General features: G+C 53.1%; 1 protein-coding gene across 11 annotated transcripts in view; it reads right to left on the reverse strand.

Annotated features, from left to right (window-relative positions):
- The window catches only part of MEGF11 (multiple EGF like domains 11), a 362,425-nt gene that overhangs the window by 34,240 nt on the left and 310,014 nt on the right, over window positions 1-18,171 (reverse strand). For all 11 annotated transcript variants that reach the window (XR_015252725.1, XM_086710990.1, XM_086710991.1 and 8 more), the window contains exon 11: window positions 641-761. Coding sequence is in view for 10 of the 11 variants with exons in the window: in XM_086710990.1 (XP_086567116.1) it covers window positions 641-761 (121 nt within the window). In the remaining variant the exon portion in view is untranslated. The remainder of the gene's footprint in view (window positions 1-640; window positions 762-18,171) is intronic.

Genomic DNA, 18,171 nt, shown 5'->3' on the forward strand with positions numbered 1-18,171 from the left:
ATTCTGAGGCTGGTCACTGGTCTGCTGGCTCTCAGATCCTTTTCTCCCCCTCCCTGCTCTGATCTGTGTCACAGGGGGCTGATCCCTGCTGCCACATACCCCAGGTTCTCCCTCGGCTGGCTCCCAGATGGGCTTCACAGTGGGTGACCTGGCCCACAGACCACAGTAGGGGAGCAGGAGAGACGTCACATACCTTGTCCCCTTTCTCTGCTGCAGGCAGGGCCTCTGATGATGGCTGGGTCTCCACCGTGCTCCAGCACTGTCACGCAACCCCTCTATCCACGTGCCAGCTCCCACCCAGTGGCCCTCACTCCCAGGCTCTAGAATTCCACTTCCTCCATCTGTCCTTCCCCTCCAGGAGTGGTGGAAACTCCTCTCACAGCTTCTAAGCTCTGGTCAGCCTGCCTTCCTTTGTATGCTACCCCAGCGATTGTAACACCACTGTAACTAATCCCCTCTATTACATTCCTGCTATTGAAGTCCCTGGCATGGGTTTCCTTGGCTGGAACCTGACAAATAAACTCCCTGACTCTGCACGTGGGTGGATGGGGCAGGAACAGCCCAGACTCCTCAGCTTGGCAGCCCACTCGGGCAGTGTGCACATCTGAGGAGGGTGGGACTGGAAAAGAAGGCACATCACCTTCCTTGCAGGTGCAGGAGCCATCCACGGGGGAGCAGGTACCACCGTTGTTACAGGTACAGACGGACGAGCAGTTGGGGCCGTAGGTCCCCGTGGCACATGGAACTGCACAGACCTCTCCCTGGAAGAAGAGGAGGTGAATTCTGGATCAGAGTTGTCCTGTGCTGGTTGGCTGTGGTAGGGAGAATAATGCCCTCCCCTCTTGCCCCCATAAAAGATGTTCATGTTCTAATCCCTGGAATCTGTGAATGTTACTTTACCTGGTAAAGGGCACTTTGCAGATGTGATTAAGGACCTTGAGGTAAGGAGAATATTCTAGATTATGCAGGTGGACCCAACTAATCACATGAGTCCTTAAAAGTGGAAGATGACTAAAGAAGATCAGAGAGCTATGCCATAGGAACTCCCCCACCTGCCTGTCACCTGGTTGGAAGAAAGGGAACACAGCCAAGGAATGCACTGGCCTCCGGAAGACAGGATCAACCCTCATTTTAGAGCCAGCAAGAAAATGGGGACCTGAGTCCTACAACCCTAGGAACGGACTTCTACCAACTTTCCTGAATGAGCAGGAATCAGATTCTCCCCTAGAACCTCCAAAAAGGAACACAGCCTGCAGACCTTGACTTTAATCCAATGAGACCCACACCTGATCTACAGGACTGTAAGATAATAAATCTGTGTTGTCTTAAGCCACTAAATGTGTGGTAATTTGTTATAGCAGTGATAGGTAACAGTGATTGTCACTGGTTGGGGGAGGGGTCAGGCTTCCAGACTACAGCTCCAGATGGGGAAAGCCCCCATGGAACTTGACCCCTGAGTCTGTATTAGGTCACAGCAGGACAGAATGTAACCCTTTGCCTTTCAATATTATTTGATTCTCGCCAAGAACCCCATGACACAGATAACAGTACTCTAATCTCCCCATTTACCTCAACCTCAGAGAAGCTAAATGTAGACAGTAATAGTTAATGTTTACTGAGTGCTTTCTCAGTATCAGGCACATGCATACATCCTCTCATTTAATCCTCACAAGACTCGCAGGAGACTATTTATTGCCTCAGCGTCATTCCTGTTTTATAGATACAGCGATCGTATGGAGAAGTTAGGTAACTCTGCCCCAGTCATGGTACTAAGAACAGCTGATCTCTATTTGAACCAGGGCTGGCTGCCTAACCATTCTGTTACCAGGCATCCTAAACTGGCTTCCCCAGAAAGCATTCTCTGAGATGGAAATTAGTGAGCTCTTGAGAAGGGTCCCCATAAGGAGTAAGGGAAGCAGGACTGGGTAGGGGAGAAACGGCCCTGAGTTGCAGTCAACAATGATCTCTGCTGATGTGCCAGAAAGCTCTGGAGCTGGGATGGCCCTTAGAGATATCCAAGCAGGGGAAGGGGAGGGAGAGCCTTTACAGCCCCCACCCAGCATTGGACATCCACTGCTCCGGGGAAGGAGGCATGATTTCATAGGAATCGGCACCCTCTGACTGAGGGCAGTTTCTGGAGAGGGACGCAGTCGGGAGCCACTGTTTCCTGAAGCTGGGGAAGAAGGGGGTGCCTCAGCCCCGAAAGCTGAATCTGAGGGGCACACTACAGCGTCCACTATACCAGGCCTCCACGGGTGGGCTATTCATTCCAGTGAAGGGTTCAAGGCGGGGGCGGGGGGGGGGGGGGGGACCAGGAATGGGGACTTCACAGGCCTTGAGGGGTGAGAGCATTCAATGTGCCGGAGAAGAGCCAGGTACAGGCAATCCAGTCAGGAAGAGTGTGGACAAGAGTGCAGAGGAGTGTGAGAGCTGAGAATTTTCTAGGGGTAACTGCTGGAAGAGTTTGTGTAGAGAGCGGTGAGGGGGATATTTAAAGGGGAGCTGGGAGCCTTGAACGGCAGGTAAGGGGGTTTGGGCTTTCTTCCCTGAGCTCTTTGGGACATGCCTTCCACACTCAGGAGCCTGTCTGCTCTGAGCATGTGCTCATTAGAGGTTGGAGTCCTTCACCAGAAGTCTCCATGGTTCCCACACTTTCCCTTGCCAGTCCCTGGCAGGCCCTGACCAGCTGGAGTCTGCAGCACTCCCATTACCCAGAAAGCTCTAATTTTTCCAAGACTATAAATAGCCCCCAGGAATATATTTAAGCTCTGAGGGTCTTGGCCCATGTGCAAATTGCACGCACAGCTTATGAGTTTCTCTGCATGGATTTACTTTAAGGGAGAGGGGTTTCCCTCCTGGTATCCTCATTAGTGTCCCCAGCCCCAGTCCTCCCAGGAGGCCTCCAGGGGCCTGTGAGCCCAGCTGTGGGTCTGTTGATGGGGCTCAGAGAGGACTTTCCATCCTGGCCCTATTCCAGGGGGCAAGATACAGAATGCCCAGCTTGAAATGTTTGCTCCCCAAAAGGCTGCACCAGGGCACCCATTTTCTCACAGTGAAACCCATGCAGGGATGTTGACAGCTTGAGGTTGCCGGGCCGAGAGGACTTTCTTCTTCCCAGAGAAGGAAATGGAGACTCAGAGAGGGTCAGTGACTTATTCTGCACCCCCCACCCCTGGTGTATTAGTGAGAATGAAGGAGAAGGCAGGGAGGGAGGAAGGAGAATCAGACGTTCCTTCCAGAGAGGCGGCAGAGCCCGGTGGTTCGAGAATGGACTCTGGTGCCATCCTATTTCCAGCACTTACTGCGTGACCTCGCACAATTTGCTAAACCGCTCTGGGCCTCAGTTCTTGCATCTGTAAAATGGGAGAAATAACATCCCTACCTCATAACGATTGTCAAGAGGATCAAATTAGTTACATTTGAAGTAGACAGAACAGCGCCTGGCAGGTAGAAATTGCTATAAAAGCTCTTATTACTGCAAAGAAATCTCTCCTGTGGAAAGAATACACAAAACCCTCCAAGGTTTTGGCAGAAGGCAGCTATGGAAAAGGGATCATCTCTCACTCAGTGAACAATGCTGGGCCCTGTGCAGTCAAGAAGGCTGGTGCTCACAGGGGCAGGAATCCTGACTTCATGCCCCCGGGTTCACCTTGTCCCTCCTCCTGTAGGCTGTGTCCCCAGTTCTCTTCCTCATGGCTGAAGCAGGCCAGAAATTTTATCACAACACACCAGGGGCATGGTCTGGGAGGACAGATTGACCTCTCACTGAGGAGGGGCTACTATGTGCCAGGAGCACCTCCCAACACTTTGCATTTGTTAGTTCCTAAAGGCAAAAAGTCCAAACAGAGCAGCGAGCAGTTTCTAAAGTACAGAGTACTGCACCAAAGGGATGTGAGCCTGGTACGCCTAACTCCGAGCACTCCCCTTCTTCCACCCATTCTGTCCTGACCCCCACTTGGCTCAAACTCCTTCAGAAGCACAAATACTAAAGTTTTCGTCCAGTTCCCTACTTCCGGCCACTGAGCGGAAGGTCAGGCCTGCTCTAGAATTGATTGGCTGTCTCTGGGGATTGACATTTACTGCATGCCAATCATCAGCCTAATTTCTCAGATTTAGACTAACAGCCCCGCCCACCTCCGGCGGTGAGGCTGGCTAAGGCGGGGTGGTTCCCAAGGCGCCCCAGGTACGACCTCCCAACATGCAGGCCATTCTCTCACCCACACACCTCCCCAGATTGGGGGACCACTAACAGGCTTTAATCATGATGGCCTGTGAGGCAGGTCTGAGCCTACAGGGTCAGTATTTGTATCTATATGTGCTTAGGTAGTCAGTGTATACACCTGTGAGTGTGTGCCTGTGTGTGTGTGCATGTGCGCGTGCATGTGTGGATGTCTAGGGGTATCTGTTTACCTGCCTGGGTGGGTCTGGGTAGAAATCCTTTTCCTCTTGCTACGTTCCACCCCCAGTCCTGCTCTAGTGGGAATGGGTACATACACAGCCACTGTGTTTGCGTCTGCCTTGGGCTGTGAGCTCAGGGAGATGGGGATCTGATTTTATTCATGTTTAGATTCTCAGGGCTTGAGAGCCTGTTGGTACATAATGAGCCCTCAATAAATGTTGTTTAATTGAAATGAGATGTTTGTGGGTACACGCTGGCTTCTACTGTGGACAACCAGAAGGACTGGGCACCTTCCATATGCTTTCTCTCTCATGCCAGGCAATTCAACAAATGTTCGCTACATGGGGACAACTCTGAGCCAGCCTGGCAGTGGGCTCCAGGGGCCCTCAGGATGCTGAGACCCAGTGTCTGCCTTTGGGCAACTCCCAGGCAGCGTCCACACAGGCACACTCTTGGCTGCATCCAGATGTGTTTACCTGTCCACTTATTTGCTGTCTGCTCCCCCAGTGAGACTGAAAGTTTCATGACAACAGGGCTCTTATCTGTCTGGGCTGCCCCAGTGTCTGTAGCTCAGCACCTGGCATGGAGTACAGGTATCTATCATGTTGAACAAATGAGTGACGGGACCTGTTGGGCCCAGGTTCTGTGGCTCCCATCACACACACGAAGCAGAATAGTGTCTGGTCTGAGGCTGGCCACGTTACCACGCCAAAGCTGGCCTTTTCTGGGGGCTCTTGTGAAAAGGGAAAGCCAGGCCAGATCCTGGTCTATGGTTCCAAGCCATACCCTGCCACTCCCTGCCCAAAGCCTGCCCGGCCAGGCTGAGGGTGAGAAGTGCAGCTACAAAATTACCCTGCTGGCCTCCAGTGCACCTGCTCAGGGAGACAAGACCCTCTGACCTGAACAGGATGGTAAAGATGATCAAACCCATGGCTCTCATGAAAAGGAGACTATAAGCCAGAGGGCCACGAGGCGGAGCTGAGACCTGTGGGCCAACGCTCAGGGGACTGGCTGCCAGACTGCATCCTCTCTGCTCCCTGTCCCCCGGCCCAGTGCCTGGTCTAGACCAGCCCTGAATCCACATCTGTTGATCTTTTCACACTGCGGGGAAAAGGAGAGGACAAGAGGCCAGGCTTGTGAGCTCACATCAGAGGTAAAGTTGGGGAGACTGCATTTGGCACCTCTCATGCCTCACAGATCTTGGCACTTACACCCTCACTCCTTCATCAAGAGCACCCTAAGGCCCTGTATTGAGGCTGTTCCCCCAAGATCTCCATCCAGCACATCTCTTACTGCCAGAAGACAGTGTTCTCTTCTGATTGACCCACGTTCATGCTGGGTCATATATAGGTCTTGGTTTCCCTATCAATTATATGTCGTTATTAAAATCAATCCGTCTCCCCAACTTCTTGCCACCAAGGACCCTTGTTAGTATCCTCCCCCTACAAAGCCCCTTCAATTTGAAAGGCACTGGCGATATTCTGGGCTGGTATCTAAGGCCAGTCACGTATTGAGCAGGTGGAATGTGGCCAGTGACCACATGCCACGTGACTCTGGTGGCAGCATCTTGTCTACCAACCATGACCCAGAAATTCCAGTGATGTCACCTGCAACCAATCAGAGCTTCTGATGAGCGCACTGTAACCTGAGATATCACATAGAGTTAATTTAATTCTAATTTTTTTTTTTTTTTTTTCAACGTTTTATTTATTTTTGGGACAGAGAGAGACAGAGCATGAACGGGCGAGGGGCAGAGAGAGAGGGAGACACAGAATCGGAAACAGGCTCCAGGCTCTGAGCCATCAGCCCAGAGCCCGACGCGGGGCTCGAACTCACGGACCGCGAGATCGTGACCTGGCTGAAGTCGGACGCTTAACCGACTGCGCCACCCAGGCGCCCCTAGAGTTAATTTAATTCTAATTAAAAGCAAAAGAAAAACCTTGGTGTTTTAGTTAGCTTCATCGCAGGTAATGGAATATTGCCTGTAGGCTCTGTGAAATGTTCAAAACCCCTCTTGGCAACCTGCTGCAGCCTTTTCAAACATCTAGCTGGGAACCACCGGCTGAATTGTCTCTAAGGGCCCTTCAGCTCTGACTCTCTGAACATTTTCTTGCCTGCAGTAGGGGTCTTAGCCCAAAGGACGGAGGAATGGTAGGAACAGAGGCCCAGGGCTGGGGAGTCCTCCTGGGGCTCTAAGAATCACACGGGCCAGGCGGCCACCTACTCTGCTCATGCATGGTCTGGGCCTGACCACACACCATTCATAACAATGAGGGGACAGCCCGTCGCACCAGAGTTGGAAGGACTCTGGGAATCACTTGGTCCAGCTGTCTTGCTTTACAGGTTAAGGAAACTGAAGCCAAGAGAGGGAACATGACTTGCCCAAGGCCACACAGCCAATGAGAAACAGGGATGGGTTTCAAACTCAATCTCTTGGCACCCATTACAAGCACAGGATGCTAATAGCCTAGCTGTGGTGAAACTCTAGGAGAGCCTACGCTGCCCCTGCTCGTACTGACAGCACACTCACCACCGAAGCACAGAGCATCCGGAACACATGGCCCTGACCTTGAGGAAGGGCTGCCTGCTGAGGCCCAGATGTTTGGAGTCTTTCTCAGCACCTGGAAATTGATGCCTGAGTATTCTTACATTCTTAACCATCCCCATCTCCCCTCCGCACAGCCCACACCCCCAGCCCCGGAAAGGGAGCCCTCCACCTCCCACAGGGACAGACCCCCGAGGTTCCAGCTTCTGCTGGGGGAAGCCTGCCAGCCCCGCTCAGCGGCTCCACTCTGTGAATGGACGATGGATGTGAACACCTCCTCTCATCCAAAGGCCTGTTAATTATAGATGCAGCATTGGCTATTAACATCTTGAACTTGATTTGAAAGAGCTACCGGTGGAATGGAACCCCTGGAGCTGGTTGCTGAAGAGATGCAAATCTCCCCTACACCCTCCACCTGCCTTCTTGCACAACGTGGCGGCATAGGCCCAGACCCCGGTGGGTAATGAGCTACATGTTCTATTAAATTTGTTTCAAATGCTCTTTATTGAATTTTCTCCCCTGCAATACGCTGCTTTGTAGTTTGGCCCTGTTTGGGAAAATTAATCAGCAGCTGGGCTTCTGGTGTGGATCATCCGTTTTCCTTGCAACGGGCCAGAGGTTAATGAGTATTTTTTGGAGAGGGAGGAGGAGAGGGATGGAAAGTGGTTGACTCTGCCTCCCACAAAAGAGGGAGGTGATGTTGCAAGTTCATCTCTGGGTCCCTTTAAATATGTTCTGGGGGTGGGAGGCAGTGTAAATGGAGCGGAGCTGGGCTCTCTAGATCCAGGCCAGGGTGGTGGGTATATGTTCCTGCCAGCCTATGGGAGCTCAGCAGAGAGGACTCTGGGAGAGCCAGTCAGGGAAGCCACCCTGACCCACATGTCTTCTTGTTGGAGAGCTACAGATGGTTTAGGTAAGAGACGGCCCTTGCATCTAGGGTCAGAATGCATGGATCGAAGTAAGGCAAAAGCACCAGCTCATGGCAACGTGGCCTCATTCGTCCATCCATCCAGTCCACAGAACTTTGCCAAACACCTCCTATACAGGCCAGGCACCATGACAGGCCCCGGGTCTCATCAATGATGACACCGGACTAGATGCAACCTAAGGTCCTATTCAGCCCCTACCATATTCTTGAGCCTCCCCCCACCCCCCTACTTCAGAGCAGGGGTCCCTGTCACTGGCTCCTTTGTGGCACTAGCTGCAATCGTAATGAATTAAAAAAAAAAATCAGCTCTCATTCACTGGATTGTAAGTTCCAGGAAGGTAGGGACTGGGTCTGCTTTATTCAGCCCTACAGCCCCAGCCCTTAGCACAGACCCTCGCTGCTCAGTGCACATGTACTGACTTAGTTCGGTCGTTCCGGAAATGGTTTTCAAGCATGAGCACGTGTCAGACACTGTGCTAGGCTGGGGGACACACCAAGAGTGGCACAGAGATTATCCCCCCCCCCCCATGGAATTTACCCTCTAGTGGCTGGAGCAGGGTACAGCACGGGGTGAGGCAGTGGCATGAGAAGGGTGGAGGTTAGTCCCCTTCTCACATCCCCACAACGTTCTGTAGGCAGCCTTTAGTGGCCTCTCAGATCTTCTGGTTGCTCCTGTTCCTCCCCCTCCCCTGCCACCCCTGGAGGTTCACGGCCACCAGTGCAGGCTGATCTTGATGTCTAACGTCATGTCAATGCCAGCAGCACACATGTGGAGTCCGCTTGGTTCTTTCCAAGGCCCCCTGCCAGGTGGGTGGCCACGTTTGCCAAGCAAAGTCCCAGCCCTGGGCTGCTGGCTCTCTCCCTGCCCACCCTTCTCAGTCGTCACCACCCCCGGCTCCAACGCTCAGGCAGTGGGACTCCCAGATAGGGAGCCTCATTTATAATTTTCTGGGGAGAAAGAATGACACATGGCTCACAAGGCAAATGGAGAACAGCTCGGACCGAACGCCAACCACGGAGGGCTCTCCAATGCAGAGCAAACCTCACTGGACCTAATTAGTGTGTCACTGATAAAGCAGCAACTGACAGCAGATACATGTTGGGGAAAAGAAACTCTGCATAAGGCATGAGGAGCAGAGGGTCAAAGAGGTGAGAGGGAGAGAGGGATGGAGGTCACTTATCACATCCATTCCCATCCCTGCCTTCCCATGCTGAGGGGGTAACACCCAGGGTCATTCTGTCTGGCTCCCAAGGGGGATGGGTGGAAAAGGGCTGAAGATTAGGCCTGGAAGCCCTATGTCTGTCCAAAATGAGTTAGCTGTCAGTGACCTGAGGCTGCTCTGTACAGCTGTGCAGGCAACACACTGCACAACTCTAGAGGTGCCACTCACAGGACAGTCATCAGTTTGGGTATATATTACATTAATTTTCTGGCAGATGTCAGTAGAATGTCTTGAGAAAGGGATGCCTTTTTCTCATCTGCACAAATGTGCTATATAACTCTGACCCCTCACGAGTCTTCTCTGAAGGAGCACAGACACCTTCTAATGGTTCCCAAACAGATACCAAGATATTACAGAGACCTGAGCGGTTGTGAGTGTGGTCAAGGAAGGACATTTGGGCTCAAGTTAAAGCCATGCCACTTACTGGCTGCAAGACCAGGAGGTCCTCCTGGAGACTCAGCTGCTTGCTGTCTTGGTAAAACAAAGTTTCTCTTCTGGTCTGCATTGCTGTCCTTGTCCTATCAGTAAGTCCCCTCCCCTTCTCCAACTGGTTCCTCCTGAAGAGTCTCTTCTGAGATCAGAGAAGGCATCACAGGCTAACAAGAGCTCATAGAGCCCTCATCAGAGGTCTCTGTATCTTGCCAGGTGACTCCCAAGTCTAAGAGCCCTGCAGAGTTCTTACATGCATAGTGGGCAGCCCCCAGAGACGGGGAGCAGGTGCAGGCAGGACTCTGGTCCTCACCACTGTCCACACCCCTGCACCCCTACAGACGGGGCTGACCTACTGTCTCAGGACAGACTGCTCCCTTGGTGCCAGCCCATAGCAGGTGCTTGATGTCCTCTGTCCCCTTCTGTTCTTATAATAGCCCTGCAGGGAAGGAATTACCTCCCTCGAGAGAGAACCACCCTAGAGAGAGGCCAAACCAAGGCTGGAGGGGTCAATCTGCCCTAAGTCACTGTGGGAAAGGGGCCAACAGATCCCTCGGACCAAGCTCTCCCCTCGACCCAGCCACCTTGGCTGCAGACAGACTGGCGATACTGGGGACCCAAATGTCCCGAGCACCTACTGCGTGCTGGTGCCTTCCTACACATTAGTTATTAAATGTATGCTGATGGCTACTAGCAACTTCCGGGGGGCGGTCTTAGGGGGCACTTGTACCTCGTGTCGGGAAACTCTTAAAGCCCCAAAGTCTTTAAAACTTGGAGGAATAAAGCTAAGATGGCGGAAAGACAGAGAACAGGCCCCATGAGCGAGAGAACCTGGGGAGTGAGCCGACACCCATCAAATGGCGTGTATCCTCTGAAAGAGACAGCGCTGGCTACAGTGACGATGATGGTGACAGCACTGCTGGCGACTGAGCATGCCGTCAGCCTGCCGCACGCGGAGGGCCTCAGCCCTCAGTGGGAAGGCCTCGCTTTCTAAGACGGCTTCGCTTTCCTGCTCTTGGCCTCATTGCCCCGTCCCTGCTCCTCCTCCTGTGTCCTGTGCTGAGGGTCTGGGGGTGGGGATGACTCCAGACACAGAGGATCAGGGCTTCCCCTGCAGGATCAGTTCTCCCCTGAGAACAGGACAAGGCTTCCCTACAAAGACTGGGCCCGAAGCTTCGAGAATCCCTGGACAAGCCCTGACAGCCTTATGGCCCCAATCACTCCGCATCAGATTTTTTTGAGTTCCTTAGTGGTTTTAGAAAGCACCGGGAGAACACTGCTTCTGAACTGCCGGGAGAGCCTACGGTGGGGCATCAAGGAGAGGTCTCCATGAGCTTCGAGGAAAGAGTTTGCAGAACAGAGTGGGGCGGGGGGCCCAAGATGAGACTAGTACCGGAGGGCCACCGCCCTACTTCAGATGTTCTGCAGACTGTTTCTGGGGAGCCTGTGTGTGTGTGTGCGCATGTGCACGTGTGTGCGTATACACTCCTGATGCGTGTCATGTGAATATTACACGTGGGCCCTGCACGTACTAGATGCACATGTGCTCTGCATGTGTTGAAGAGCCCTTGAGGGACAGGATTTATGCCTGCTGTCCCAGGGTCCTGATTTGGATGGTAGCTTCTCGGGGCCGCCATGCGTGGTCCGTGCAGTGCGTGAGTTTGGTGTTGGCGTGCTCTGTACCAGTGGTGGGGGGGCTGTGGTATAACCTTAGCATCTGCACGTCGGACATTTGTGCCAATCCTGGCCATAGAGCCCCAAGGGTGATTTGTTCAGGTAGCTCTGAGTATGGACTGTATGGTGTGGACACGCTGGATCCATGTGAGGGACTGGACACATGAGAGGTGTGTGTGTGTGTGTGTGTGTGTGTGTGTGTATTGCAGGGCCTAGATCCTCTGAGGTGGCGGCTGGGTGGTATGGGCCCAGGGCAGTGGCCTGAACAGCTAGAGTCTCAATAGTGATAATGTCCCAGATGGGAACCAGATTATGGGAAACAGAGGCTCCTACAGATTCTGATGGGGATGTTTACCAGGGTCCAAGGAAAATGTGGACTATTCATGACTTAGGGGATGCTTTTTTCTTTTTTTTTTAATGTTTTGTTTTTATTTTTGATAGAGAGAGAGAGAGAGAGAGAGCAGAGCGTGAGCAGGGGAGGGGCAGAGAGAGAGGGAGACACAGACTCTGAAGCAGGCTCCGGGCTCCGAGCTGTCAGCACAGAGCCGGATGTGGGGCTTAACCTGCAAACTGTGAGATCGTGGCCTGAGCTGAAGTTGGAGGCTCAACCCACTGAGCCACCCAGGCGCCCCAAGGGGATGCTTCTAAATGACCCATGCATTTATTCAACGAATAGCTACTGCTCCCATTCTGTGCAGGAGACTGTGCCAGTCCCGGGAGGGGCCGGGGTTAGGAAGGAAGCAGGGGGGGGAAAAGGGCAGAGACACAGGGATGAATCGGACAGACCTGCCCCCTACCCCGGCAGCTGTCTAGTAGGGAGGACAGAAACATCCACAGTGGGCCACCAGAGCGGGCGGGCCAGCACACAATATGGAGTGGTTTCGTTCCAGTGGGAAGCGAGCAAGGAGGCTGTACGAAGAGGCAGAAACCCAGCTGAGGCTGGTTCCTGCACAGGCCGGGTTCGACCAGGAGGATGGACAGCAAGGGCATCCGGGGAGGTGGCAGATTGGACAGAGGCACAGCGGCGGGGCCATGCGTGGCTAAGGGGGTCTCCAGGGCAAGGTGATCTGTTAGGATCTGCTGGAACACTGGGGCTGAGGGGTGGTGGATAGGACAGGCATCTGGCGGTCAGACCGGCCCAGCCAGCCCAGGAAGGCCTCCGGTGCCAGGCTCCAAACTGTGCCCTGAAGACAAAGGTGGGTCCAACAGCAGGTAAGCGATTTAGTGTTCCAGCCTATTTTAGGAACCCTCCTCCCCCAAAGGCAGGGGTCTGGGCCACTCCCTTTCTGGTTGAGAGAGGTTGAAAACCCAGACTCAGGCAAATTCAATCGCTTACGGACTGTAGTCAGTCATTAAAGAAAAGCAGTTATAGGCCTGACTACAAAGAAAGCCCAGCAGGGGCGCCTGGGTGGCTCATTCTGTTAAGTGTCTGACTTCAGCTCTGGTCATGATCTCATGGTTTGTGAGTTCAAGCCCGGTGTCGGGCTCTCCACTGTCAGTGCAGCGCCTGCTTTGGATGCTCTGTCCCTCTCTCTTGCTCACGTGTGCGTTCGTGGGCCCTCTCTATCACAAATAAAATAAACATAAAAAAAAAAAAAAAAAAAGAAGGCCCAGCAGTTGAAACTCAAGAAGCTTTTTTGGGGGCACAGAGTGGAGGTAGAAGAGGCTGCCCTTACCCACACCGTCCACTCCTCTCATCCCCCGACTGCTAATTCTCTGCACCTTTCTAAAGCAGGTGACCTATGGATTTTTCAGGCTCTCAGAGGTTTTCTCAGCCAACTTCTCAAAGAATGCTTCACTACACACAACATGGGCCTAGAAGGTGCTTCCCATGTAAGGCCCTGAGGCTTCCGGGCGGGGTTGAAGGGAGCCTAAAGTAGGTGTGGCCTCCCTGTAGGAAGGGAGATGGTAATTTCCAGCCTGGGGCACAGCCCGTCTGGGTCTGCAGGCCAGGGAGAAGAGGGGAGCAAGGCCCCAGAGGGAGACGGGGCTGGAGGGGCTTGTCCTGCAGCCCTGGCCTGGGGAGCGGCTCAGGGCTGGGCTTGAGAGTGGGGAAGGCCAAGATCGGTAACCATGCTGAGCCTGTTCCCATGTGTATAAAATGGCAGCAGTGACTTGTCACCCATAGGGCTGTGAGAACACAGGAGATGCTGGGCAGGAGAGCATTCTGGCGTGGAAGAACTGTGGTAGAGACAGGGGTCATGGTAGGGACCCAGGGCTCCATCCACACCACCACCTGTCACATTGATGCTTCCCGTCCTACGTGACGGATGCCTGATTGCTCCCCAGTTTGATGCTACTTGCAAATTTGACTCCCGTGGCTGGAGCACCCCTGTGGCCGTGGTTAAGGTTTTAGCCTGGTGGGGGGCGCTGAGGATCCTTTGGGGTTTGCCCAAAGAAGAGGCAGGGCACAGAGGTTCCAGTGGGCTCTGGAATCTGACTGTTGGGCTTAGGTCCTGGCTCTGACACTTACAGAACCCTGGGCATTTTACTTTTTCAGCTTTAATGGGGTATAGTTGACCAACTTGGGGTAAGCTGTTAACCTCTCTGCATCTCAGTCTTCCTGTCTGCAAGACGGGGATTGTGGTATACCTTCCTCCAAGGGTAGCGGTGAAGCTCAAGTAAGTTAATATATGTCATCTTCTTAGAGGAGTGCCAGGCCCAGAGGAAGGGCCATAAATGCTTTAGGCATTTTGAGTGTTACACACGGTCCATTAGAGCCCAGGCCACTGCAGACCGCAAGGAAAGGAACAGATTTACCTGCTCTGGCCACTTTCACGCTCTGTTTCCCCTCACTACCATCCTGCAAGGTACTCCCCGTGGGAGGTGAGCAAAATGAGGTATACGAGGCGGGCCTGTTATACACTGCCACATTGGCGAGATTCAGACGCGGGTTCCCTCGGCTCAAAGCCCACGCCCTCCCCACTACACCAAGCAGCCTCTGCCGAAGAGCCACAGGGAGTGATGGGAGCCAACTTCCACTGAGCACTCACTATAAGCTGAGCTCTTAGACAGTGACGTCCCTGTCTCCTCACACAGGGTACGGGGCGGCAGAGGTCAAGCACGGGGCTGCTTTGGTCACTCCCCTTGCTCAAGACTACAGTGGCTCCCTCTTGCCTGCTGAATTCATCTCGTGTCCCTGCCCTGGTGCACAGGGCCCCGCCGGCTCTGCTCCCACTCTCTCCCCTCACATTCCGTCCACCCCTGCTCATCCGGGCCATCAGGCTGGGGTGGCCCTGCCCAGGTCCCCTGTGCCTGTCTCAGGAATGAACACCCCTCCTCAGACCGCTCAGGTGAGGTGAGAACAATTATCTGGTAGTGTTTCTGGAGACAACTTTTGAGTTTTTGTTTTTGTTTTTGTGTTTACCCCCATTGCTAAGCTCCCTATTCGCCCCGCCTTGAAGTAATTTATTCATGACCTTTTTGTGCAACATCTTTCATTTTCCAGACATAATCACATCTTCTGGCAGGAACCCCTTTCCCTCCTGGGATGCACAATTACTGCTGCAGATGAGACTATTGGTGCTAATGACGAAGCTGGGAGATGGCCGGGGAGGGGCCAGGCTGGGTGGGGTCTTGGAAGAGAGGGCAGGGGTAGCGGGAAGGAAGGGAGGGGGTTCCTCCTTTGTTCCAGACCTGCAAGCTTGGTAGGGAGTCAGTCTGCCCACTGCTCCCCCTCACGCCTCTGGGGACACACACCCTGGAACTTCTTCCAGTCCTTCCTAGAAGTGTTTCCTGTGAGCTTTACAGCGGCCCCAGGATGCAGGGAGCACCTGTCTTTGTAGAAGATGAAGTGAAGGCACAGACGGGTAAAGTGACTTGGTCCAATAGTGAGGTGGCAGCAAAGCCAGGGTCAGAGCCCAGGTCAGCATCCGGCTGGCCTTCTCCTCAGCCCTGATCCGCCCACCGCACAGCTGTCCTGAGGCGAGTGTGGCCTCCGAGCCATAAGCCTTGGGTCCAGCTCAATGTCCTCACGAGTCACGTCACCCTGGACCAGACCTGGAACCCCTCCAAACTTTGGTTTCCTCTTCTATGCAATAGCCCTAACACTTTTCGCCCTGCTTTCCTCATTAGGGGGGCTATGTGAGGTGGCTGGGTAAGCTGGGAAGGGCCGCCCCAGAGGAAGGGAGGGAGACTGAGGCTCCTAGCCTACCTCCCCTCAAAGACAAAGTGAGGAAGGGCACTAGGCTCCCACCGAGAAACGAGAAATGAGGTTGCCAAGGCTGTGCCCTTTCCCAGGAAAAGGCCTGAGGGAGTCTCCAAGCTGCTTATTTAGCACAGATCCACAGCCCTCTCCTCTCCAGTTTTTGTTTGTGGCTCAAAGTGCAGGCTCTGGGTTCACACAGCTAGAGGCTCAGCTCCTGGTGGCCACTTACAAACTAGGGAAGGTTACTTCACCTCTCTGAGCCTCGGTTTCCTCATCTGCAAAGTGGGGATACTGATAGTCTGCACCTACAGGGTGATCGTGAGGATTACATAAAATGACGAACAAAGAGCAGGGGGCCTGGCCTAAGGCGTGCCATGGTCACTCAGAGCTCCGCTCGCTCATCTGCTTCCTCTAGACCTTTCAGGACAGCATCCCTGACTCATGGCCTGGGCCAACTCTCCAGAGTCTGTGGGGGGTGGCCAGGCCCGAGAGCCAGTGGGAGCAGACACCCCAGGAACACCAGAGAATTGGATGAAAAGAAAACTGGTGATGCTCAAAGCATGGATGCCTCAGCTCCAACACCCTCTTCTGTTTCATGGAGAGAGCTCCAGGCTCTGGACCAAAGTCCCAGCTCCAGACCCCAGTAACGAGGGCACTGATAAAGACATGAGGAAGCCAGCAGGGAGAGGGTGCTCTGACATGAGGGACGTCTATTTTTTAGAACAGAAGAGTCAGCAGTTTTCCCTAATAAAGCCATAAACCACGGGGTCCCAGAGGGGGAAGGCTGGACTCAGCCTTAGTGACATAAAACCAATTTCCCCTACTTTGCTCTGTGGATTAATTGCCAACATGGTTTAATACTCTGGTGACCACTCCCCCAACTGCTATCCCCCTCTCTGCCCTGGGTAAAATCAGTTGATGTCTGCTCCGGGGACAGCAAACTCAGGAGAAGGAGGTAAAGGCAGAAAAAGCATCGGACTGGGAATTGTGTCACCTGATTTCCATCCCAGTTCTGCTAACGATTTGCTGTGTGACCCGGGATAAGTCACTTTCCCTCTCTGAACCTGTTTCCTTCTTTTTAAAATGAGAAGGTGCGGTAGGGAAGTGCTCAGCATTCTTCCCACTCTCCCATGATGAAGAATAATTCCCATTTTGTGCTCACACTGACCCTGAAGGGCAGGCACTATTAACCCATTTCACAGATGGGAAACTGAGGCTCAGAGAGGCTGAGGACGTCACCTAAGTTCACAGAGCTGAGGGACAGGCTTGGGACTCCATCTCAGGCTTGTCTGACCCCAAAGTCCATGCCTTTGCCTCCAGTGTATCAACTCTATACAACCACATAAGAAACCTTGACTTTACTAAGCATTTGCTACATGCCAGCCTTTGTTCTAAGCATTGTACATATTTATCTAATCCAATCCTGAGAACACTAGAACATAGTACCATTATTTATCCTGTTTTATAGATGAAACACTAAGGCTTGAGAAGCATAAGTAACTGGGCCAAGGCCACCCAGCAGGCAATGACAGAGCTGGGAGTTGAGTCCTGGAGTGTGGTGTGTATATGTTCACATTTTTACATTTTTGCTACTTTGCACTACCTGTGTTTCTCTGCTCACACGGGCAGGGCAGCTAGAGGGTGAATTCCTCATCTGCAGTGCAGCACCCAGGAAAATCTTGTACTATAATTAGGAAACCAGTCAATGGCGGGGCGGGGTGGGGGGGGGGACATGAAAAGCTTAGGGCTAATAGCCTGCAGACCTTGGGTTTGATAAAGAACAAACAGTTAGAAAAGAAAAGGCACACACATTGTACACATGTCACCTGGCTGTAATTTTTCAGTCCACATTCTCTTCTGGCCCCGCAGCTGTCCTCACTCCCTCGTTCCAGCTCAGGAGCTGCACAAAAGGCAGACACACATTTTGTCCAGCTTGGGGGTGGGGGCTGGAGGAGAGTGACGTCTTTAAAGGACACCAAAAACCTTGGAGGAAAATTCAATCACTGCTCCACTGATCTGGATTTTCATAACTCTCACCCCTTGTCCTGCCTTCCCTGGCCAGAGCGGCTGAGGTTTGCATACGACCTACTGACAGCCCAGAGAAAAGGCAGAAAAATGTGGAAACGAGTTTGTTCATTTGGGTGATGGAGTGCCCGCTCCCCTCGCCAGCATGCAGGGTTCAATAACAGCAGACAGGACTTCAAAAAATTGCAGCATAAATAGATGAGCCCTTTAAGGTAATAGAAATTCTGTCATCCAGGGGAGAAATATAGGCCCCGGACCCCATGGGAGGGGACACCAGGTTCCTCTCCCCAGCCTCCCATGCTCCCCACACCCATTATAGCCAGAGCTGAAAGGGAGCATCTGTACTGAGCAATGACCAGAGGGCCCCTTATCTCCCAGACACACGGGTTCCATGCAGGGAGAAGGTCTGGGAAATCCAATCGCTGCAGCTCTGGTGACCGCACAGGCTGTTCGCTGCAGGTGCCAAGGTGGCAGCAATTAGTCTGAGAGCAGGCAAGGAAGCTTCATCAGGCTGGCCACTTAGGTGAGGCCTTAATTAAGGAAAGCTGGTCAGCAGAGAAGTGTGCAGGGGCTGAGAAGCTAGCCTTCTCCCCCTGTGATGAGAAAGTCGATTCTCAGTCCTGTGGCTGCCCTTGGGAACCCAGGAGGCCCCGTCAACCCTGCAGCTCCTGGCCAGAAGGAAGTTTCAACTAACTACTCTCTTCCTCTTGCTCCCCTTTCTGCCTGGACCCCCAAAGAGGGCATTCAGGCCAGGACCAGTCAATCTCTTCAGGTAGGGAACTTCTTGGGGTAAATAACAAC

Source organism: Puma concolor, chromosome B3, assembly GCF_028749965.1.
Source record: "Puma concolor isolate L17-30 chromosome B3, mPumCon1.1.hap2, whole genome shotgun sequence".
NCBI classification, from domain to species: domain Eukaryota; kingdom Metazoa; phylum Chordata; class Mammalia; order Carnivora; family Felidae; genus Puma; species Puma concolor.